Source organism: Penicillium cosmopolitanum (genome assembly GCF_028827165.1).
Source record: "Penicillium cosmopolitanum strain IBT 29677 chromosome Unknown utg000008l:1.0-4398992.0:1.0-4402845.0, whole genome shotgun sequence".
Lineage (NCBI taxonomy): Eukaryota > Fungi > Ascomycota > Eurotiomycetes > Eurotiales > Aspergillaceae > Penicillium > Penicillium cosmopolitanum.
In genome coordinates this window covers 2,392,589-2,415,383 of record NW_026622678.1, presented here as the reverse complement: position 1 = coordinate 2,415,383, position 22,795 = coordinate 2,392,589, and the positions used below count along the sequence as shown (strand labels likewise).

Here is a 22,795-nt window from a genome sequence, read left to right as displayed (position 1 = left end):
CACCCCTTTGCTGGGCTCAATTAAAGAGTGTGCGTACTCTACTGTTCTGCGATTGTCATGGGTCTCGTCAATGTCTCCACAGGGGCGGCCATGCTAGATTTACGCAGCTTTGGAGCCGTCATTCTTGTTTGCTTCGTTGTTGTTCGTATAATTGTGCGTAGATACTGGACACCGATCGCAGATATTCTGGGCCCCATCTTGGCTTCATTTTCGGCGCTGTGGCAAGTTTACCACCTTTGGAAGGGCCATATTGAGGAAGAACTGATTTCTCTCCATAAAAAGCACGGTATGTAAAACTGAATGTGCATTCTCGTGAATTTGCGGGTTTCCCTCTCTAATTCAAGTGTCAGGCTATTTTAGAGAAAATGAAGTTAGCGTGTCTCACCCAGATGCTGTTAAGCAGCTTCTCCACGCGAATATTGCCAAGGTATATCCCTGATCTAAACTAAAATAACAAGTTGCTTACTAGTCTACGACAGGGCCCATGGTATTCGATCTTCAGCATGCCAGACTATAACTATGTCAACCAGATGTCCGAGCTGAACCCTCGCCGCCACATTGAAAAATACCGCAACATCGCTGCCGGATTTGCACTGTCTAACATCATAAAATTTGAGCCGCACGTTGACGCAGTATTACAAAATCTCGAAGAACACCTGGATAAACTTTGCGATTCTGGCGAATCAGTGGAATTCGACAAATGGTTCAGCTTTTTTGCCTTTGACGTGTTAGGCGAAGTGACGTTTTCCAAGTCCTTTGGTTTTATCGAGACTGGCACAGATGTTAGAAATGCCGTGGAAAATACTAAGGTTCTGGCGCGATACGTTGCAGCTAGGGGCCATTATGTCTGGTTCCACAACTTGACGCTGGGCAACCCGCTGCTTAGCAGAATTGGGATTCAGCCCTCGTCTCACATTTTCGATACTTGCCTTGCAGCCATTGATGAAAGGAAAAGGAATCCCGAAATAAGGAATGATATGATGCAGCGTTGGTTGGATGTTCGGGATAAATATCCCGATCGTATGGCAGAAAATGAACTCCTAGCTGCGGCTGTTGGTAACGTTGGGGCTGGCGCCGATACTGTTGGAGCCACTGCCCAAGCTCTCATCTATTATCTTCTACGCCATCCGAAGTATCTGCAGCGGGTGAGAGAGGAAATAGACACGGCTCAAGCACGGGGCGAACTTTCTCCCATGGTTCAGTATAATGAGGCTCAAAAGTTGCCGTTTCTTCAGGCTTGTGTAAGTTCCCTGTTGGTTCAAGAATTCGAACTAAAGTCGAAAAAAAGAGAAGAAAAAAAATGTTGAAGAATGCAATACTAGTGGTATCGGCTAACCATCTCGATAGCTAAAAGAGACATACAGGTACCATTCGGCGGTTGTTGGCGGCCTTCCTCGAGTCGTACCACCGGGCGGGATGACTATAGGGGGCAGATATTTCCCCGAAGGAGTACGAAACAACCCACACAGCCCCTCAATTTGCTGCCATATATCGGTACCAGGAGTTGTTGAAAAATGCTGACAGAAATTTCAGATCGTTCTCAGTATTAACACATGGGTCTTCCATCGGAATCCCGAAATTTTCGGCGAAGATTGTGATAGCTTCAAACCCGATCGCTGGTTTCAGAAAGACACCACGAATATCGACTCGTTTTTGATTCACGTAAGTATGGCACGCTATTGCTCCGAGACTGGCACTGACAGCATTTTCAGTGGGGGGCAGGTTACAATCAATGCCCTGGACGGAACCTTGCTCAATTCGAACTCTCGAAACTTCTGACAACCTTGATTCGGGACTACGATATTGAGCTAGTTGACCCTACTAAGGAATGGGTGTTTAAAAGCCAGTTCTTAGCTGTCCCATCTGGGTGGCCTTGCAGGATTCGACGAAGAATGACCAAATAACTCCCAGGCAACGGTTGAAAATATTGTAGCCCAAAAGAATTGATCAAACTCACATTTTTATGGGAACACTTGGTTACCAAAAGCAGCAAAATGATGATGATCCCCGAGAAATCCTCTAAAACAAGACCAATTTAGCAGACATTGTTCCACCCAGCTAGAATCTATTCTTTCATCCCAGCCTCAAATCCTCCTGTCTACATAAGCTGCATGGTAAAATCTGAATGAATGTGACGTTGAGCGATGGTAAATAGCCTCCAAGATGCCAAAATAGTCAGGCTGGAGGTGATTCAATTGAAAAGAACTGTCTACAAAGATAGACAGTTACAAATGTAAAATGGTAATATACAAGAAAATCTCGAGTAGAATCCAAATGGAATCCCAAGTGGTCCTAGCACTCGATATCTCAGACTTGCCCAGTAGCCTTCGCGAGAATAGTGGTTGTAGTGGTCGTGGTCGTGGTCAAAGTGGCCGCAACACAGGTGGGTTCACTAGTAGGAGAAGGCACAGTAACAGTGGTGTGAACAGTTACAGTCTTGGTAAGTCCACAGGTGCTTTCAGCAACAGCAGCAGAAATAGTTGTCGTAGGACTAGAAACCGAGTCATCACCAGATGTGGCCTGAGCTGAATCCATATTCGAAGCTGGACTAGTAGCAGCAGTTTTTCCAGATGCCTCTGTCGTCTGTGAGGAAGTAGACGACGAGGTGCTTGTTCCACGGACAAAAGGCGCACTGGTGGCAGTTGAGCCAGGATTAACTGCCTTTGAGTGAGAAGCAACAGGGCTTGACTGAACAATCGAGACAGATGAGGCGTAGCGTGTAACAGCTGGCGCCGACCAGGCAGTAGTTGGGGCAACACTTATACCCGACGCAGTGATGTTCGGCAATGCTGCATCTGCCAGTGGATATGCAAGTGGACCAGGCATGGTGTAGTTGACGATATAGTCGCGATACATATAGAACAGGATACCGGGCTCATATCCATCGTAGACTCCAGGGATTTTGACCAAAGGAGACGGAGTGGTGGTGCTGTCACTTTCGACCTCAATTTGAGCGCAGTTGAAGTAGAATTCGGCACCTCCCCAGTCCCCAGCGCCATGAAGTGCAATGTGTTCGATTCTCACAAGGTATTGACCAGCCGGGATTTCGTTGGGCAGTTGGAAGGTAAAGTTTCCGACATCTGTCACACCCCAAGTAATTCCATCGCTAGAAAAACTTTCCGGACCGAGCTCGTAAATCTTGAACCAGTCTCCGGATCCATCGTACTCACGCACATCTCCAGGGGCCTTGGACATGTAAACCTGAAGCGGGCCGGGGTGCTGAATGAGAGCGTTGAAGTCGGTACCAAAGCCGATCGTTTCACCAGCCTTGACTTTGTATACACCTGTTTTGCTCGCATAGTCCATGGAACCGGTATTGCAGCGGAAATCGTCTTTTCGAGTAGCCGCCCTTGAAGGGCATATAACCTTGGGTGTCCTCACGAACGTACTCGTAATATCCCGTGAAGTTCCCATCGGCAATGAAGTGAGGGAAAAAATAGTGAGCGGAGACATAGGGAATGGCCGCCAGGGCTGCCCCAACAAGAAGTGCAAAATTCTTCATAATGAGCGAGAATTTGAAAAGAGCGTGATTGTGAGGATCGCAAAACAAACGAAGTGTGAATAGCCACCAGGGCAGAGAAGAACGAAAGGGTGAATTGTAGAAAATAGAAACCCCGGCTCTGAATACCGAGATCTTATATATAGTAACTGAGAATCTCATATGAGCTATCGGCAGGTCGCTCGGCGGCGGATCAATCAAACGACTTCGGCAGATGTGATCGTCGAAATAGCTTACTCGGGACTCCCGAGATGTTGCTTGGCGGTTTCAAAGAGGTGGAACCTGGATATCACGTAGCGCCCACTGGCTGGCATATAGCATATTGTGCCATACGATTGTGCATAGCATAATATAAACCAAGTTGCTAAAGGGGTTCGGCCCACTAGTCTTCAGGTTTCGAAGGTGTCAAATTTCATATAGGAGTATTCCTTTGACACGAATCAGGGGCCTTGGCAAATTAAGTGGAATGTGAGTAATGTGCTACGCCAATCGGTGACCATGCAACAACAGCACAATACTTTAACGGTGTCATGTGGAAGCCTAAACTGGGGGCGCTAAGATGGTCAACCAATCATCCAACACATAGAATTGGATATGTATTAGGGGGTTCAAAGGGTTTCCAGCTACCTGGGTGATATCGGCTTAAGGATAGAACCCCGCAATCGGCCAAAGATCTCTCCGAACCGTTTCACATCTTGCAAGCGAGCCGCGTCAGCCCCGCCGGAGGTTCACAGTGCAGGAGCAGCCTTGTCAGAGACTATTTAGCCGACAAAAAAAAGGTTAAACGTATCCACCTATAATGGATGCCTCCACCGGACCTACGTTCAACCCAGCTTCATCGGAAAATTGGCCCGGGCTGAATAACAAGTTTCCTCCTCCGCCTGAATTTCTCCCGTCTACTAAAGACAAAAGATCATCGACATCACACGATCCGTTAGATCATAGCTAAGTCCGTCATTTCAACCAGAATACTTTGTATTTAGCCGTCCTAGATGTCTCATACGGGCTTTGCCTGTGAAATCGCCGATCTTTTCTTCGGATGGATCTATGTCAATTTTCATTGCCAAAGTCGAAGACGGTTTGAGGAGAAACCACTGTTTCGAGCCTTCTATTTAAACTCTTCAATATTCTACTGACAAGATGACAAAAAAAAAGAGATTGCTCACTTTCAACTTTAATCATTTCGACTTCAGTCGGCCATCGCAGAGTTACAATGATGTCTCGACTGACTCTCTGGCTCACGCTTCTCACCTACGCTGAAATCATTGTCGTCGCATTGGGATCTCTCATCCTTCACGATACTCGGGGACATTCAAGTGTCAATAAGAGAGCATCCTCAACTGTTTCTCAGCCAGTCATATGGCAAGACCTTGCCGATATCGAAATAATTCGCGTCAATGATACCTTCTACTACAGTGCTAGCACTATGGCCTATTCGCCTGGTGCCCCAATCTTAAGGTCTACAGACTTGCAAAATTGGGAATACATTGGTCATTCGGTTCCAAGCCTTGACTTTGGTTCTTCCTATAACATGACTGATGGAAACACCGCCTATGTTAAAGGAATCTGGGCTAGCAGCCTCAAATATCGCCCGAGCAATGGCCAATGGTATTGGATTGGCTGTATTGAGTTTGCCAATACATATGTATACACTGCTAGTAGTCCCACTGGCCCTTGGATCAAGCATGCCACTTTCGAGGGGACCTGCTACTACGACTGCGGACTGGTCTTTGACGAACACGATACCCCGCAGGTTGCGTATGGATCGACAAATATCCAAGTTGCCACACTGTCATCCGACTTGACCAGCCAAGTTTCCAACACAGTGGTGTACACCTACGACAAGTATGTTGAAGGCTCCCGCTTTTACTACATCAATGGTTACTACTATATTCTCGGCGTTGCACCAGGTGCAGCCGTCGAATATGTTATTAAATCCTCGTCTCCTACTGAAGGTTACACCGGTGGGAATATTGTTGCAAACGCCCCTTCATGTCCCGTCTCGAATGGCGGAGCTCCTCATCAGGGAGGGATAGTCGATGATCCTCAAGGAAATTGGTACTATATGGCATTTTGTGATGCATATCCCGGCGGTAGAATCCCGGTACTGGCCTCCATTACTTTTGATGATGACGACTTTCCAGTATTGTCAGATGTCAATTCTTGGCCATCTACTGTGGAAGTGCCCCTGGATCAAGATGTTCTTTCCTCGCCAACGGGTACAGATAAATTTTCCGGGGCCTCCTTGGGACCTCAATGGGAATGGAATCACAACCCTGATGAGACTGCCTTTGACGTTAATGACGGGCTGACACTACGGGCTGCAACTGTGACCGATAGTCTCTACCAAGCGCGAAATACCCTGACTCACAGGATACTTGGCCCGGTGAGCGTCGCTACCATTGAGATCGATTTCTCCGATCTGCAATCCGGAGATCGAGCAGGATTAGCGATGTTCCGCGATGTATCCGGTTGGATCGGTATAATCAAAACCGATAAAAGTGCACAGATCTCTGTCTGGAAAAATATCACTATGAATTCAGCTTGGACTACAAATTCGATCGGTGCATTGGAGACCTCAAAGGATATTTCCGAGACATCGGTATTTTTACGGGCCTCGGCCGATATTCGACCAGGAGGTGATGCAACCGCACAATTTAGTTATTCTACTGATGGTTCCTCTTTCACCGATTTGGGAACTACATTTGCCATGAACACGACCTGGGAGTTTTTCATGGGCTATCGATTTGGAATTTTTAACTTTGCGACCGAATCGCTTGGGGGTTCAGTCAACATCAATAGTTTTGACCTGGCACTTGGTGCTTAATCTCTCCCGAGTCGAGGACCCGGGCTCGGCCTACTCTATGTAATCAATATATGTGGCTGAGAATTTAATTATCTACCCTTTCTCTGAGAAAATTGATAAGTTACGTGCCTACGGGAGAGAGTGCCAGGCCGGGCCTTCCATTATATGCCTCCCTGATGTAAACAGGTCATGTTATAGTAGGTGATCCTTTACTTTATCATGGTAAAAGGTTACACTGATATGGTAGTTATATCCATTCAGCATCAAGTATCAAGGCTTACCTAATTGCCAAGCCCAGACGATAAATTTCAAGAGAATATGGGGATAACTACTATAAATTTCAGTCATAATTTCAAGGTAATTAGAGCTAGCTTTGATGAATTTTCAATCTCTGAAGGGTAAAGAATTCTTTTGTCCTTCGATCGTAGACGAAAAATAAATGACGGATGATGGTGCGCAGCCTAAGCTTCCTTTAGTGTTACGAAACCATAGTTAGCCCGATGCTCAATTTGCCGCGTTCGTGTCTTCTATATAAATCAGTACTATGCTGCTTTTCTTCTCCTGAATGAGATAGGCGCAGGTGAAAAGAGCGAGGGAGACGCTAACTCAATCTTCAAGTATTTTTGTATATCAACTGCAGCTACTGGATCCATTTCTTTGTGGGCTTTAAGAAGCTGTTACTTGAATGTTGGATCTAGCTGAGCATGTTGAGTTGCTGCTCATATTCCTCTTCGGTATAATTGTTGTTTTATCCAACCATGTATCAAGCGTGGCGTCTAAATTGGTCGTTATAAGGAACATCTCGATTCCTCCGTGGGGGTTCAGGTGCCATAGGTGGCATAAAACCATCGTCCAGGCCCGAGTGGCTAGGGCCAAATGCGTAAGGAGCCGACTGGCGGTCAGGAAGAATTCTTGGTCATCCAATTCATCCGGGAAGCCCTCGTGATATGTTATAGGCATTTCAGGGTATCGGGGACCCCCAAGCCGGTCTGAATTCTCCACCTGTCGGCCAGCTGTTGCAAGTCCTCTAAACCGGCCAGAATTCCGTCTGTCCCAAGTTCCGCCATTTTGCCCTGTATTGGTGGGATATCCTCGGTTTCCTATATCTTGAGGGACATTCTGATGAGCTTCAAAGTCTCTAGGGGAACCAGAAAACTTTGCGTCATCCTTGCGTTCGTGGGCAAAGGTTGAGGAATATATGACAGGATTGATAGGCCTGCTACCATACGTGCCAGTTTGCCAGTTCCGTGGACGCTGCTGACCCTCTCTTGCAGGGTAGCCATCGGACATTGTCCGGTATGGAGACGATAAAGAGGGTAGCCATTCACTCTCATCGTCATTGGACCTTAGACTCCGCAGAAGGTCTATCACAACATCCTCTACCCGGTCTCTAAAGTCTTGGTCATTCACAGGGCCAAAGGCAGTTCTTGGTCTGACCTGAAGCTTGGTCCTGGCTGGGGCATCCGGACTGCCCCTCGATGGTACCCTTTGCGACAAGTATTGCCTCCTTCCTTCGACCAGTTGAGCAATTTCCTCCCGCAGCTGATCCCACTCCCCAAGCCTTTCGTTAGAATACTGCATATCATCATGTGCATGTCGTGCAGGTGTCGGGTAACCTCTTATATCGTCGCCTGCCCGTGCCCTGACCGGCTCTGATTGTGTTTCGAAGTCCATCGATCTCCTTTCTCGCTCCAATACTTTGCTAATCTCCTCTCTGACCAGGCGCTCTACATTTCGCGCCTCGGAGTCCCTCTTTGCCTCTTTCTGCGCTGCCGCTTCATTCTGCTTCTTCAGAGCTCTCCTCTCACGTTTCTGGCTTATTATCATATTGTCCAATTCCCTTCTGGTTTCTTCCAGTTCGCGTTCAAGGGTCGAGGGCGCGGCAGTTTGGGGCGGTTTTCCCGCCATAGGCATACCTTCGAATGATGGGACAGGTTGAGGCTGAATGTGGGGATAATTCAAGTAATGATGTCCAGGGTCTGGGAAAAAGGTCTGGGGCTCTATGTTCGCAGAATAGGGGCCCGGGTTCATCGGATACGGGTAAGGTGGAGGGACTCCGGGGTGGCTATTCATGTATTGGTCACTGATAGGGGTTGTAGGATCGCCCATTGGATGTTGAAAGAATGAATGCCGGTTTGGGAGATATGGATTCGGTGGGTATTGAGTTGAAACAGGTGGGGGTGCTGGTTGAGATAACGGCACGAAGGGCTCATGGCCGTAAAAACCTGGACGGCCATACGGAACAGCTTGACCACCAGCCTGTTCAAAGCTACCGGGGTCATTGGCATATTTTTCTTTCCGAGATTTGCTCAACTTCGGGGGCAAAACAGGCTCGCGCTGGCGATGTCGACGAGAGTTGGAAATTGGGTCATTCTTTGGTTTCCTGTGCCGATTGCCTGGTTTTGACGGCATGTCACCACAATTCGCGTCATCACTCCAAGTGTCTTCTTCATTCGGCTCCTCCGGAATTGTTGTCTGGAGCCCGGGGTCTTGCTCATCTCGAACGCGTCTGGTGCGAGCAGGCTGCCCACGCTGGTCTTCCAGGGCCATCGTCCACTTTGATCTCTCACAGATATTAAATTTATTGGTGTTGTTCCTTACCCAAGGGCCTTGGGCTTGTTGTCGTTGCTACTCAAGACGAATGATATTCAATATATCAAGACACAATCGTTAACGGGAGTGTGCTATGGATGGGATGGGGAGGGAGGGGGAGCAACTTCGAAGTGTGTTTTGTCAGGTGCCCCACATAAATACGGAGGCAGAAGAGCCTCAGCTTGACAATACATGCGAGATGTCATGAGACAGCGTTGAGCCTCAACTGTGAGTCATACGGGCTGCCTTCAGTGGTTGTATCCTGCGCCTCCGCCATGCAAAGCCAATGAGATCACAAACACGCGGGGGTGGATTTTAACTCTTATGGTTGACTAGTATAAAGCGGGGCATCGGACGAGCAGTGGGGCGAGAGAGGGGAGAGCATGGATCATCCATTCACCTGGGCACATAGAGATGCAAGCGCGTCGCAGAACTTGAAATGCGAAAGAAAGCATTAGGCAAGTCACAAAGGGCCGGGCGATATAGATAACCGTTCAATACTATTTCCTCTCGGTATTAACCAAGGCCACTACTACAGTGGTAGACTGGATGGGAGTTTATGGTCAGTACTTCAGGTCAAGGCAACTTTTGACTATCAAAAGAAGTCAAAGCGGATAGGGAAGAGTGATAGAGGGGAACGCACGAGAACACGCGGACGGGATCGTAATTACACAGGATCGTTCAGCCAGAAGATTACGGTATGCTCAAGATATGGTGCTATTACATTCAAATTCCTGCACTCAGAAGCGGAGACGGGCGAGAAGCGACGCTGACGGCATGTATGGCACCCAGGCAAGGACGTGGCCTCCGTTAACTGGTTGCTCTGTGGCATCTCTGCTGCATGCTGCTGCCACCATGCCGCGCGCCGGGTGCTTTGTTTCCGTATTGGATGCGATGGTACTGGTATAGCAGCAACTTGCAGTGGAGATAGGCGTGAAGTGGCCACTTAACGCAAGCCACGTCCTTCGATTTTGATGGATGCCATAAATACAGTCAAAACTTCTCGGTCACGAAAAAAAAGCGAAACCAAAAAGCAAGCGAAGTACACGAAAATTTTTAGCACTAAGTGGGGGCGAAAGCACGCGATAGGAGTGCGGCAAGCATTCCACGCAAAAGATCTGGAAAGAAATACAAACATTGTTCTTCCAACCTTTGTATCTTATTCTCTCGTTGTGCCGGTATTCTGCCGATAATATTGTGAAGTTACGAATTGTATACCTCAGTGGGGTAAGTACTAGCTAATACACAGGTGCAGGCCTGGAGTCTCAGCCCCGCATATACATCAATGATCCAAACTTGAGGCTGTCAGACCAGTAAAATGTATGATGACAGTACAAGAAACTTTAAAGGACTTGCCATTCATACTTCGACCAACAAATACCGTTGGGGGCCGTCCATCATATCAAGCCCAGTAAGTCAGTAAGAGCAGAGACGTACGGAAACTTGAAAGTCCTGCCATGGACATGCTCCGCTAGTCACTCCTGGTTCTCAATGAAACTCTCTCTTTCCTGGGTATATTTGGTACAACACTACAAAAACCATTTCACTCTCCGCGGTAAGGCTCAAGTGGTCAGGTAAATCGCGGTCAGCACTCAGGTCTACAGCAATTCCGATATCCCTTGCGAGATTTATCGCCTTTGACAAACATGGATCCCCTCAGCATCACTGCAGCCACAATCGCGATAATTGGATCCATATCCTCAACGTATAATGCCATTCAGCATCTGAGAGGTCTCCCGAAGGCCTTTAAAGGAGTGGGTCAGAATCTTCCTCTCGTGAAAGAGACCTTGGAACTTGCTCGTGGCCAGCTTCAAGGCCCATCCGATGAATCGGCCAAGAAGGCGATTGAACCCGTCATCCATAACTGCCAAGAGAAGGCTATAGCACTGAATAAGATATTTGACGACCTTGACGAAGCGATGAAGCAAGAAAAGGATGCAAACGAGTGGTCTGCCCTCGTTAATCTTTATCGTAAAACGGTGGTCTACCTGGGAAAATCGCATAAGGTTGAGACGCTCATGCAGGAATTGCTAAGCAACCTGAAAGGGTTAGCAATCCACCAGCTGTTCAAGGTGACCAGCCAGGGGCTGACCGTAAAGCTGGAGAATGCCATTAATGAGCTCTCAGCCGTCGAGCCGTCCTTGCCGGACTCGGACTTCGACACGAAGGGCGCGAGCGTTACCCAGACCAACTCAAATAACGCAAGAGGATTTGTTTCTACCGGAGGACATCAAGAAAATACAATGGGACACAAATTCCACTCCGCTGGCAACATGAGCTTTGGTATGGATTTCATGAATATTTTAAACAAGGGATGAAGACTGGTTTTCAGGAATCAACTGATGTGCGGTCGAGTTAGTATATCATTCCAATCAATACAATCCGAATGGTTAGTTTTCCCAATGAGTCTTTCTACTGTGTAAATTAATTACTTACAAGATACAAGACGGTAAGATACAAGACGGTAACATCAAAATAATGATTGTACGCTGGCTTGAACAAATTTCCCAACCGCTGCCATTCGAGGAGGTACAGCATAAAATGTTCCAAATTTCCAAAAAGACACCCAATTCCGGGCAATGGTTGCTCAAGTCATCAAATTTCATTGAGTGGAGAGATGACTGGAGAGACGGAGGCTTGAGGAAGTTGTGGTGTCATGGTATTCGTAAGAGGATACTACCCAATTTCCTGATTTGTTCATGATTTAATGGTATCAGCAAAAACTGGAAAAACGGTCCTCGCGTACGAAAAAAGACCTTCATATCTGGCCCCTTGAATTTTCAAGTATTAACTTCCAGTCACAGATCGATTATCATCAACCACCTCCAGACTTTCTACTCGGACTACCGGAATGTAGCCTGTATTTACATTTACTTTGATTACAGGAAACATCAAGTCCAGAACCTGACAAATCTCCTGTCCAGCTTGCTACTTCAACTTCTATTGGGTCGCGATATTGTCTCTGCCGAGATCCAAGAGATATACGAAGCTTGGAACATCAGACACACTTACCCTAGTCCAGACGAGTATATGGAGATGCTGAAGTCTCAAATTAGGACATTCTCTAAAGTCTTCATAGTCATTGATGCGTTGGATGAATGTATTGACGATGTCAATAATAAGACTTTAAGCAGCCTTTTACGAGCTTTTCGATCGCTCCCAGTAAAGGCTCATATGCTCTTCACGTCGAGGCCAAGCGTGAACTTTGCCCCACTGATAAACGCTAGTATTGAAATTGATGTAACTGCTGATTCCAATGAAATGAAAGGATACCTGCGCCAGTCTATCGATAATCATTCACATCTGAAATCTGTGGTCGAATCTGGACTTAAGAAGAACGCTTTGTTTTTAGAAAATGCTCTGGACGTCATCGTGGAGAAGTCTCAAGGAATGCAAGTTTTCTTTTGGCAATTCTTCGCTACACTGGAGTCTTACTGACATTAAAGCTCAGGTTTCTTCTCGTTGATCTCCATATAAAATTCCTTGAGAATACTCATAATCTGGAGGGATTCACACGTGGCTTAGCTGAGCTTTCAAGAACGCCGGAGGAGGTGTACCGGACGGCGTTAGACAGAATAAGAATGCAGCACCCTGTCTACCGTGATTTGGCCATCAACGTGCTTAAATGGATCGTCTTTGCCGAAAGAGCATTGACCATTGACGAACTGACACATGCAATCGCCATTCAGGATGCTTTTGCTGGATCTCAACCTGGGGACCCACCCTTGCCCAAAGCTGATTTGACTGTTGGGACTGAAAGGGTTCTCACTTCAGTCTGCGCTGGGATCGTTGTTGTTGACAAAGGCAAATCGGTCCGCCTGGCGCACGATACTGCAGAGGAGTACCTCAAAAACAAAAGCTCAGCAATTTTTCAGGACGCCCACTCAGCGATAGCCGAGGCTTGTCTGCTTTGTCTCACTAATATACCACCCAGGCAGTTGAACGAAACAACCAACTCACAAGATACGTTAGACGCTGATTTCCATGACTATCCTCTCTTCAAATATGCGGCTGAGTACTGGGGCAATCACATATTGTATGGAGTCAGGGGGAACGTTCACAAGCTAGCCTGGGAATTTCTCTGCGATAAAAAAGCATTGAACAGAGCTCTGCGAGCTATCGAAAACTCCCGAATTCAGCAGGGGACAAACGCCTCAGGCTTGCATATTGCCGCCTACTTCGGGCTGGTTAGTTCGGTGCAAAAGGCGATGAAGCGTAACAGGGACATCAATTTTAATCCAAAGACTAATCGTGAGGAGACACCTTTGCACTGGGCAATAATTTATCGCCAGCGAGATTTCCTGAGAGCTCTTGGTTGATCAGGGCGTGGATTTGAACATATCAAACGTTGAAAAAAAAAACAGCGTTGCATATGGCGATTATGGGTAAAGACGGCGCAGACGAGGCCTTAGTCAACTTCTTACTGTCGACAGGGACAGTTAATCTTAACCCCCAAGACACTCAAGGATGGACGCCTCTAAGATGGGCCGCCGCGTACGGCCAATTGAATATAGTCGAGATATTGCTGCGCGCTGGGGCTGAAGTGGACGCGCGCGACACGGATGGGTGGACCGCGTTACGCTGGGCAGCACACCAGGGTCATAAGACAATAGTCAAGCTGTTGATTCGCCACGAGGCATCGATCGAGACCTCCAGCGGTGACCAGTGGACATTGACCAGGTGGGCGGCACAAGAGGGACGGGAGGATATCATTAAGCTCCTAGTTGAGATGCGAGTTGATCTGGATGCGACTGATGCGGATGGATTGACACCACTTCGATGGGCAGTCAACTATGGCCGGGCGATGACCGCATGGTTGTTGATCCAGGCTCACGCAGATGTCGACAAGGCGGATAGGAAAGGCATGACAGCGCTCCACTCTGTAGCAGAAAGATGCAGCAACGGCAATATCTCCCTCCAGATCTTATGGCTTCTCTTAGAGAATCAAGCGAACATCAATGCAGAGACAAAACTAGGCTGGACGCCGTTGCACTCCGCTGCATCTGGTGGAAGCCACTCGGCTGTATGGCTCTTGCTTGAGAAAGGGGCAAACATCAACGTACAGACAAAACTCGGTCTAACGCCGCTTCATATCGCCGCGTCCGGAGGGAGGGACTCGGTAGTGAAGCTATTGCTTGAGAGAGGAGCAAATCCGAAACAAGGAGATGACAACGAGCGCACAGCTCTGCATTGGGCCGTTGAGGAACAAGAAACGAGAGCTGCAGAGTTGTTGATCAAGAAGGCAGGCGATATTGTCCACGCTGCGGATCAGGAGAAACGGACGGCACTCCACTGTGCAGCGTCCATAGGAAATACCCACATTGTTGAGATGCTTTTGGATCATGGGGCACACATTAACGTCCAGGATCGTAACGGGCAGACGCCTCTACATCTTGGAGTGTCTCAGCAACACGAGAGTGTTGCAACGTGCTTGGTTTGGAGAGGCGCTGATTGGAGTGTCCTAAACAAGAAAAAGAGGACTGCTATTCACTTGGCGACAGACCTGGAAAATGAAGCGATCATAGAGGCTATTCGCTCATTCCGCCTAACCACGGGTGCTAGCGACGTCGACGACGGTGAGAATGCTTCACACAGGGAAGCGACAAAGCCGAAGAATAGGAATGCGAAATTCGCAGCTCGAGTAGAAGATGAATAAAGTATATGAGAGCGTCAAGACAAGATTCCATGACTTGCCCAGCATTTAAAGACATCCGTGAAAGTATATTCTGAGAAATGGAACTAGGTGCATGAGTCAACCTCCAGGGCTTTGGAACCGCCGTACAACACGAAAGGTTCGACCCGGGCAATGCGCCTATAAATAGTACGTTCGTCGGCAAGCTGGAAACCTTCATGTTGGAAGTTACGAAGTTTAAATCAACCTTCAAGCAACTTCAAAAATCCCTTTGAAAGTATTGAAATGATAGTATTTTATTATATGAAAGTGACCCACGTTACACATTCTGCGTTCAATGTGCTAAGATTCTGTTTTGCTATGAGACTTATCTGAGCAACTAGTATGTGGCTCTTTGCAAAATCGTTGAGTAGCAGAAGACCTCAGGATGAAATGATTAGTGTCGCTGATTCGGATGTTCACATGCGAAAATTAATTATCCATCACATGGACTGCAATTTTTATGTTGTACAACAATGCAATGCAATGGATCACAACGCTATACTAGATCGGCATGCCGCGTTTGGCAGTTCCGATCTAATGTGACGTCAAGCGCCAGCCCCCAGCCCCCCCTTTTTAAGTGAGGAGCACAAACCACCCTGGAATTCTGTTTTCCGCAGTCCACGGGTCCGGGATACACTGGCAGAATAAACAGAGCAAATCTTGGGAATATCATCCATCATAGAAATGGTTCGAATGGTTCCTCGCCGGGCATTGAAGCCTTATCTGGCTGAATTTCTCGGGACAACCCTACTGATTGTCATTGGCGATGGAGTTGTCGCTCAATGTCTGCTGTCCGACTACCAGTATGGCACCTGGTTATCCATCAACATCGCATGGGCAGCTGCCGTCTGTCTCTCCAGCTATCTCTCCGATCCTAGTCCAACGATCAACCCGGCCGTGACAATCTGTGTTGCTCTTGTCCGTCCATCTGCTGGCCAGTGGAAATCCATTCCAGGGAAGCTGCTGGCGCAGTTCTTGGGTGGATTCGTCGGTGCTGCGCTCGTATATGTCAACTATCGATCGGCTATTCTGGCTTGGGATCCCGAGTATACCATTCCTTGGGGATCGATCCTGAGCCCGACAGGTCACCATTCGGCGGGAATCTTTTCGACCTATCCCTCTGCCTCCTTCGCATCAAACTGGGAAGCCGTATTTTCTGAAGTGCTTGGCTCAGCTGTGCTGATGTTTGGTGCTTTCAGTATCTCAGATCCTAGAAATGCCCAGCGATTCCCTGCCCCGCAATTGTCCATGTTTCTGCTTCTCCTGAGCATCGGAGCAGCACTGGGCTGGCAGACTGGTTATGTATGTTTTTTTAAACTAGCCGATGACTACTGAGCTCTACAAAGAGACTAACTAATGACTAAATCTATTTCTAGGCACTCAATCCTGCTAGAGATTTCGGCCCAAGATTATTCTCTGCTATTCTCTTACGGTCGGGAGGTATTTTCGGCAGCTGGTTACTACTTCCTCGTGCCCCTTTTCGCCCCAATTATTGGTTGCGTCATTGGTGCGACGACTTACGACAGTATGTTGTTTGATGGAGACGGTTCTCGTGTTACCGATACTCTGGACAAAGTTGAGAATCACGGATCCCTTCGACTGGAGTGATGTTGAACTTTGGAGCTGCGCAAGAGTCAGGACTAGACTTGGTAAGAGTACAATTAGAACTAGAATCATGTTGAACAAGTTTTATGATCAATGACAATTGAAGCTATTGTGAGGAGGCTATGACGAAGGATATGCTGCAGCAGGAGAAATGGCGAGGGTGAGGTGAATACGCGCGATCGGAAAGGAACAGGTAGAATTTAAATTGCCGTGGGTAGTTGACTTGATATTTAGAAGTGATGACAGTGTAAATGAAATGAAATTAGGAGAATCGTGTGGCATAGGGGTAGATCTCAGGCTTTTACTATTGGTCGCCTGAGAATAAGTTGGGTCTACCAGGCTGTTGAATTATGTACGCAGTTTGACTTAGTGCTGACTGTTCATTATGTAGTACTTTTATAGCTTAAGCCAAGAGTTGAATATTTAACACCTGGGCACATGGGTCTTGAGATTTGTTTGATCACGGTGCTTAACACTTTATCAGATCAGACCTAGTGTCAGGTATTTCACATGGATTGAAGGATACGAGATTGAAGGGGCTCAATACACTCAGCCAGATTCAGCCTACTAGTAGGGTTAGTAGATTTCTAACACGTGCTAGATGATAGGATATGTCAGAGGTGTTAAACATACTGTGCTTACACGTAGCCAACCCGGGGAACAAGCCTAGTAATATCCACTGGCACTTGAGATCAAACTCGCCCACCCCGGCTATCGGACGAACGACGCTATGAATTTGGCAAATTCCTAAGAGTATTTTACTAACACTCAATAATATACATTTTGGGTGAGGCACTCATTCTAACAGGAAACCGATGGTACAATCGAGGACCATTCAACTGACTGTGCGACTATTCGATACATACCTACACGGCTTAAAAGATAAAGCTCCGATCCGAGCTTGTGGCGGCCCGAAGCGAGCTAGTAAAGTTGAAGACGAGTCGTGCTTATTTTGAGGATAGTCACACCCAGTGCCCATACTGGATACAGATGAAAGAACGCATTGCTTTTGCTTTTCGTGATCGCTACGAAGAGCTTAAGCAAGAGAACGAGAGGCTCCAAGATTTATATGATGCACTAAATACGCAACTTCAGCGCTTTCCAAAATATCCTTTTAATAGACTTGACGACATCAAAGGAGAAAACAATTCCGCAATTAGCTAGGCCAGTAGCCCAGTGAAACCTCTTGCGTTTTGGTTGCAATTCATTTTTCGCTGCGATTTCCTATCCAGAACGGCCAGCTCCCCTACATCCAGCTTTTGCTAGGAGGCCAGCTACAAGAAATTTATTTTATATACCTTATCCTGTTCCGTACTCGCAGCCCTTGATTGTTAAACTGTGGATTTTAGAAATTATAATTCCCTGTGGCGTTAAGTTATCGATGACATCATTGCATTGAATGGACCCGCAACGAAGAATCCATAGACATAATTGGGCGCCACCCTTTTCTACAATTGTGGAAAACCGGGTTAGCCCAATTCCCAATGCTTTTAATAAACCCCCACGGTGCTGCTTAACATGAGTGAGCCTCGCGCGAATCTGCATTGCTCTCATATGATCGTCGCCGACGATGGCTGCTATCATAGGTCTTGGTGCGCACTCGCGTTATAGACTGGCGCAAGAACGAGAATTCCACAAGTATGATTCCACCCTTTGATTAACAATTAAAACTGCCCCGGCAATGATATATCAGCTAGTCTAGGCTCCTTTTGGCTAACTGATTGCTCGTTGTTTGACAGATATATTCCACACGAACAATCCTCGTCGCGCTATGCCCCGTTCGACCGCGCCAGTAGTGATGGCTTCAATCCACAAGCCTCCTCGGACTCGGCCTTGACTTCTTACGCCCAGCTAGCTACAAATCGACTGGGTGTTGAGCGAGCTTTTATTTCTCTATTTGACTCCACCCACCAACATGTACTGACGGAGGCCACTCCAAGCCTGAGCTTAATTGGTGGTCGCATGGCAAATGATTCTGAGCGATTAATCTTGGGGAGCTGCGTATTCCCGAAAGAGAGAGGGCTATGTCATTGTGTCGAGTCAACATCGCGCCGTCCCAGCGGCCATCAGGCTGGAGATTCAGGCGACCAGGACAACATCTTCATTGCTCTGGATGTGAAAAATTTCGAGCGCTTCAACCCTTCAAACCTGCAAGCTGGGTTATCGCAAATACGTTCTTTTATCGCAGTTCCAATAATCAGTCCACGTGGATACAAGATTGGTGCTCTGACCGTCATGGACAGCAAGGCAAGATCATCAGAACCCGACCAACACTCTCGTCAGTTTCTGAAGGACCTGGCTGCGACTGTGATGGAACACCTGGCAATGAGAGAGGCGACAGTTAAAAGCCGCCGAGCAGAGCGCATGATTGTTGGGCTTGGCAGCTTTGTCGAAGGAAGATCCACACTTCGCGATTCATGGTCAGAGGCACATGCTCAGCACTCTGCAGCAGAAACCTCTGGGGAATCTACAGAGGGCCAGCTGAACATCGAGCAGCAAGATTTACAACAGCTTGCCCAGGAAACGGGCAGGAAAAGCCTTGCAATTCGACAACCACCGCGCAGAGCTCATCGTTCTCGAGCCAGTAGTCCTAAATCGGACGGCTCTGTTCAGAAACCACCCCCAGACCAAGCAAACAATCCCCAAATCGCCGGAATAGAATTCACTCAAGATAAGAACTCCGCGCGGGCCGTCCTGACAGGGAGTGGTCTAAAACAAGACGATTTCCCTACCAGCATAAGGAACGTTTTTTCACGCGCAGCAAATTTACTGAGAGAGTCAATTGGGGCAGAAGGGGTGATGTTTCTTGATGCGGATTCCCAGCGCTTCGGAGATCTGGTTGATGTAAATAAGCGAAGATTGTCTGGCTCCGGTAGTTACGATGGGACCAAGTCGAGCGGTGAGGATGAAAGCGCTGGCTCGGAATCATCATCTCGCAGATCTATTTCCGATACCGATCAGGATTCTGAAAATGGTAACACGCGTGTATCCGAATGCCTAGGGTTTTCAAGCTCAAGGATGTCGAGCATCAATGACGAGGAAAGAGCTGGACGAGCAGTCATGGTACCAGAGCCGCTATTCACCTCTCTGATTAACCGCTATCCACAAGGGAAAATCTTTACATACAATTCAAATGGCTCGGTCTCAGAGGACAGTGACCATCGAGGCCAGAAAGAGTCAGGATCTGATAACGCTACCACGCCTCATGAGAAAGACCGTCGCACGTCCAGCAAACGCACTCGCGGGTCATCTTTCCAGCGGCATGCTGATGACTTGATCAAAATATTTTCCGGTGCCAGAAACGTTCTCGTCTTACCAATCTGGGACTCAGATCGAAAAAGATGGTTTGCGGGAGCTTTAATCTGGACAAATGAGCCGCACCGCATCTTCACATTGGAAAACGAACTAGTCTATACATCTGCCTTCGCAAACAGTATAATGGCGGAAATCCGGCGCATTGATGTCGAGGTGGCGGAGAGGGCAAAGAGCAACCTTGTCAGTAGCATTACGCACGAACTCCGAAATCCACTGCACGGAATCCTGGGCACGGCCGATATTCTGAGTGACACAGCCATGAATGCACTCCAGCATGGGATGGTTCATACGGTCGAGTCGTGTGGTCGTACTCTGCTGGATACTATCAACAGCCTGCTTGATCTGACATTCATCGATCAATACAGGAAAGGTGATACTGTTCAAAATGGAAAGCGCAGAAAGAAATCAAACTCACATCGGAATATGCCCCTTGGTCAGAACCCATCAATTTCTCATGTTGAGCTGGATGCTGTTCTTGAGGAAGTTACAGACTGTGTGTTTGCCGGTCACTGTTTCTATAATCATCCACAGGCACCTCCTCCGGCCCTTACGGAGTCTTCCTCTCGATCCGCCGGCCAGGCTAAGCAAGCAGATCCTGTTGGCCCTCGAGCTAGTCAGGTCACGGTCATTTTTGACATTGACCCTGACACAGAATGGGATTTTGAGACTCATGCCGGTGCCTGGAGACGCATTCTTATGAACGTCTTTGGCAACGCACTCAAGTATACCTCTTCTGGATATATCTACCTTGGCTTGAAGTCATCTTTAAGCTCTAACTCAACGCCCAAGAAGTCTCATAGCAAGCAAAAGCAGGGGTTCTATGTCACCATTACTGTGAAAGACACCGGAAAGGGCATTGGGCCAAAGTTCCTACAAAACGACCTGTTCAGCCCATTTAAGCAGGAGGATCCTCTTGCATCCGGCAGTGGATTAGGACTGAGTATTGTACGCCAGGCTGTCAGTCTTCTCGGGGGCTCTATTGAAATTGAATCGACTCTGGGGCAGGGCACTCAGATCTCAATTCACGCACCACTCGCCAAGTCAATTAAAACTTCCGATTCGTCGTCATCGAGATCCATCTCCTCGCTGAAAGCTCAAACGGAAGGACGCAAGATGGGAATCCTAGGATTCGGACAGTCCCTCCGGTCGCAACGTGACACAGCGCTGTATTCGTCATTGGAACGAATGTGCCACGAATGGTTTGGGTTTGAAGTGACCAATCTCTCACCATCGGAGGGGGAAACCTTTGATTTCGACTTCTTCTTAGCAGTACAGACAGAATTGGATTGCGAGGATGTTGGAGGAAGAGACATATTCGGTCTTGCCCGTCGTTTCGGTTTTGGAGATACCCAAAATTCACCAGTCATCGTCATCTGCCAGTCACCAGAGGAAGCTCATCGCATGTATGTTGCTTCTAAAAACCGAAGTGAAGCGACATTTTTTGAGTTTGTGAGCCAACCTTGTGGCCCGAGAAAGCTGGCTCGGGCAATGAATATGTGCATCAAACGACAACGAGAACAGCAACAAGGACGACTTGAAAGTGCTGAACCGACTCTCTGGGTAGAGGTGCCTAAATCCTCCCATCTCCCAGTAGACATCGATGCCAGCGATCGTCCACAAGATCGGATGAAAATTAACAAGCGGCCAACCGCAGAAACAATGACCAAACAGGATACTGGGCGCCCTTATCAAACCCCAGAAAGCCCACAGGTTGATCCAAAACAAACCTCTATGTCAGAACTTCCTGTCAAGCGCGAAGACGGGGCGCCGAGCAACGACACACGGGATTCCAAAGAACGGAGTGTCTTGCTAGTTGATGACAATGATGTCAATCTTCAGCTGCTTTGTGCCTATGCTAAGAAAGATGGGCTTGCCTACAAGTCGGCTAAGGATGGCGCTCAGGCAGTTGACCTATTCAAGGCCGATCCTGGAGCATTCCAGGCCATCGTAATTGGTATGCTTTCATATTTTCCCATTGATCCCGATGTCTATTCTATTTTATTTTCATCAGTGAGACTGACCATGCTAGATATCTCAATGCCCGTAATGGATGGCTTCACAGCATCACGGGAAATTAGACGCATAGAAAAGGAGTTCCGTGCCGGATTGTCTGAATCGGCTCGAAATGCGCTTCCACTCACCATCATCGCTGCATTAACTGGGCTTGATAGCGCCGGTGCACAGAAAGAGGCTTTGGGGTCCGGAATTAACACTTTCCTGGTCAAGCCCCTTAAGCGAAAGGATTTGCAAGCTGTCCTGCACCGGAAACTTGAAATTTAGTGGGAAATCCCATGCTATATTGTCGACCAATGGCGCAATGGTCACAATTCATGACCCAAGACCTCAATTTCAGCAACACATACACAAATCACCCCTCGCGCGCGGTAGGGCGTTAAAAGGCAAAGTATTTGTACATAGACAAATGATATTATGCGTGTTTTGTTCTGGGGGCTGGAGAAATGTTTTTATATGATAATGAAGAAATGTTCTAAACAGGAATATCCTATGGCCTTGATTCTGGGAATCAAGGACCTGTATCATTTTCCGTTAAACAGAGCTCAGTCTTTTCAATGCCTCCATGCTCGTCCCCAAAATGGCTCGTGAAGAACACCTGGTCACGCACCTCTTAAGCGCCAGGATCATCGGTACTGCACCACAGATTGACTGGCAATCGGGATGATTCGGCGTTAGGGTCACATTCTCCAGTGCCTGAGACTTTTGGTCTCTTGGCAAATGCATTTAATCACTTTCCCGACGCGCAAGATGGGCCTCCGCACAATGGCTCCTGACTACCAAGCTACGCCCAATGGGGAAATAGTACTGTGCATAGTGGATTTGGTCTAACAAAAGTACATCTTGCACCCTCCTTCCCCTCCTCATCAACCAAGTGTGTTTATTAAATTTCATCAAATCAGTTGCCGCTGGATCAAGAATTGATTCGCCGGCAGGAAGCGACAGATTACGCGGAGTTGCTCTCACATCTGCCTATGCATAAACGCTTATCCTAAATTCCGCTACACGCCTCAATCCTTTGCGGCGCATCAATATTGCCTCGATGAAACATAGAATATCGGCCTTCCTAATGAAATGGAAATAGGATCCGCCAACGAATTGATCAGCCACTGAGACAAGATGGCGAATGTTGGAAGGCGGCACTGCGGCATGGGGCTAATGCATCCAGATGGCACTATACAGGGATCTCAATGCATGGGGCCAAAAGATCCATAGGGTGGTGTTTTTGTTATAAATCAGGGTATTGTGTGGACTCCCAGCTCTCCTTTAATCCAGGAATCCAATCTCCCCC

The 22,795-nt window shown here is 47.6% G+C and overlaps 7 protein-coding genes across 7 annotated transcripts; 5 read left to right on the top strand and 2 right to left on the bottom strand.

Moving 5' to 3' along the window:
• Nucleotides 1-57: 57 nt before the first annotated feature.
• Nucleotides 58-1,904, top strand: N7509_007479 (cytochrome P450; the record flags this gene model as incomplete). Its single annotated transcript, XM_056632116.1, has 6 exons — nt 58-286; nt 351-427; nt 480-1,241; nt 1,348-1,449; nt 1,534-1,662; nt 1,713-1,904. The coding sequence occupies 6 exons, from the start codon at nt 58-60 to the stop codon at nt 1,902-1,904; spliced, it is 1,491 nt and encodes a 496-aa protein (XP_056487667.1).
• A 403-nt stretch (nt 1,905-2,307) lies between these two features.
• On the bottom strand, nt 2,308-3,502 carry N7509_007478 (lytic polysaccharide monooxygenase auxiliary activity family 9 protein; the record flags this gene model as incomplete). Its single annotated transcript, XM_056632115.1, has 2 exons — nt 2,308-3,332; nt 3,382-3,502. 2 exons carry the CDS (start codon nt 3,500-3,502, stop codon nt 2,308-2,310), a joined length of 1,146 nt encoding a protein of 381 aa, XP_056487666.1.
• Nucleotides 3,503-4,712: 1,210 nt separating this feature from the next.
• On the top strand, nt 4,713-6,326 carry N7509_007477 (putative xylosidase/glycosyl hydrolase; the record flags this gene model as incomplete). The annotated part of the gene is made up of 1 exon (XM_056632114.1): nt 4,713-6,326. The coding sequence occupies one exon, from the start codon at nt 4,713-4,715 to the stop codon at nt 6,324-6,326; it is 1,614 nt and encodes a 537-aa protein (XP_056487665.1).
• A 645-nt stretch (nt 6,327-6,971) lies between these two features.
• Nucleotides 6,972-8,855, bottom strand: N7509_007476 (uncharacterized protein; the record flags this gene model as incomplete). Its single annotated transcript, XM_056632113.1, has 1 exon — nt 6,972-8,855. The coding sequence occupies one exon, from the start codon at nt 8,853-8,855 to the stop codon at nt 6,972-6,974; it is 1,884 nt and encodes a 627-aa protein (XP_056487664.1).
• Nucleotides 8,856-10,543: 1,688 nt separating this feature from the next.
• On the top strand, nt 10,544-14,553 carry N7509_007475 (uncharacterized protein; the record flags this gene model as incomplete). Its single annotated transcript, XM_056632112.1, has 5 exons — nt 10,544-11,180; nt 11,615-11,639; nt 11,702-12,277; nt 12,349-13,148; nt 13,262-14,553. The coding sequence occupies 5 exons, from the start codon at nt 10,544-10,546 to the stop codon at nt 14,551-14,553; spliced, it is 3,330 nt and encodes a 1,109-aa protein (XP_056487663.1).
• Nucleotides 14,554-15,255: 702 nt separating this feature from the next.
• N7509_007474 (uncharacterized protein) lies at nt 15,256-16,179 on the top strand (the record flags this gene model as incomplete). Its single annotated transcript, XM_056632111.1, has 2 exons — nt 15,256-15,873; nt 15,967-16,179. The coding sequence occupies 2 exons, from the start codon at nt 15,256-15,258 to the stop codon at nt 16,177-16,179; spliced, it is 831 nt and encodes a 276-aa protein (XP_056487662.1).
• Nucleotides 16,180-17,746: 1,567 nt separating this feature from the next.
• N7509_007473 (hybrid sensor histidine kinase/response regulator) lies at nt 17,747-21,771 on the top strand (the record flags this gene model as incomplete). Its single annotated transcript, XM_056632110.1, has 2 exons — nt 17,747-17,814; nt 17,916-21,771. 2 exons carry the CDS (start codon nt 17,747-17,749, stop codon nt 21,769-21,771), a joined length of 3,924 nt encoding a protein of 1,307 aa, XP_056487661.1.
• Between the last annotated feature and the right edge of the window lie 1,024 nt (nt 21,772-22,795).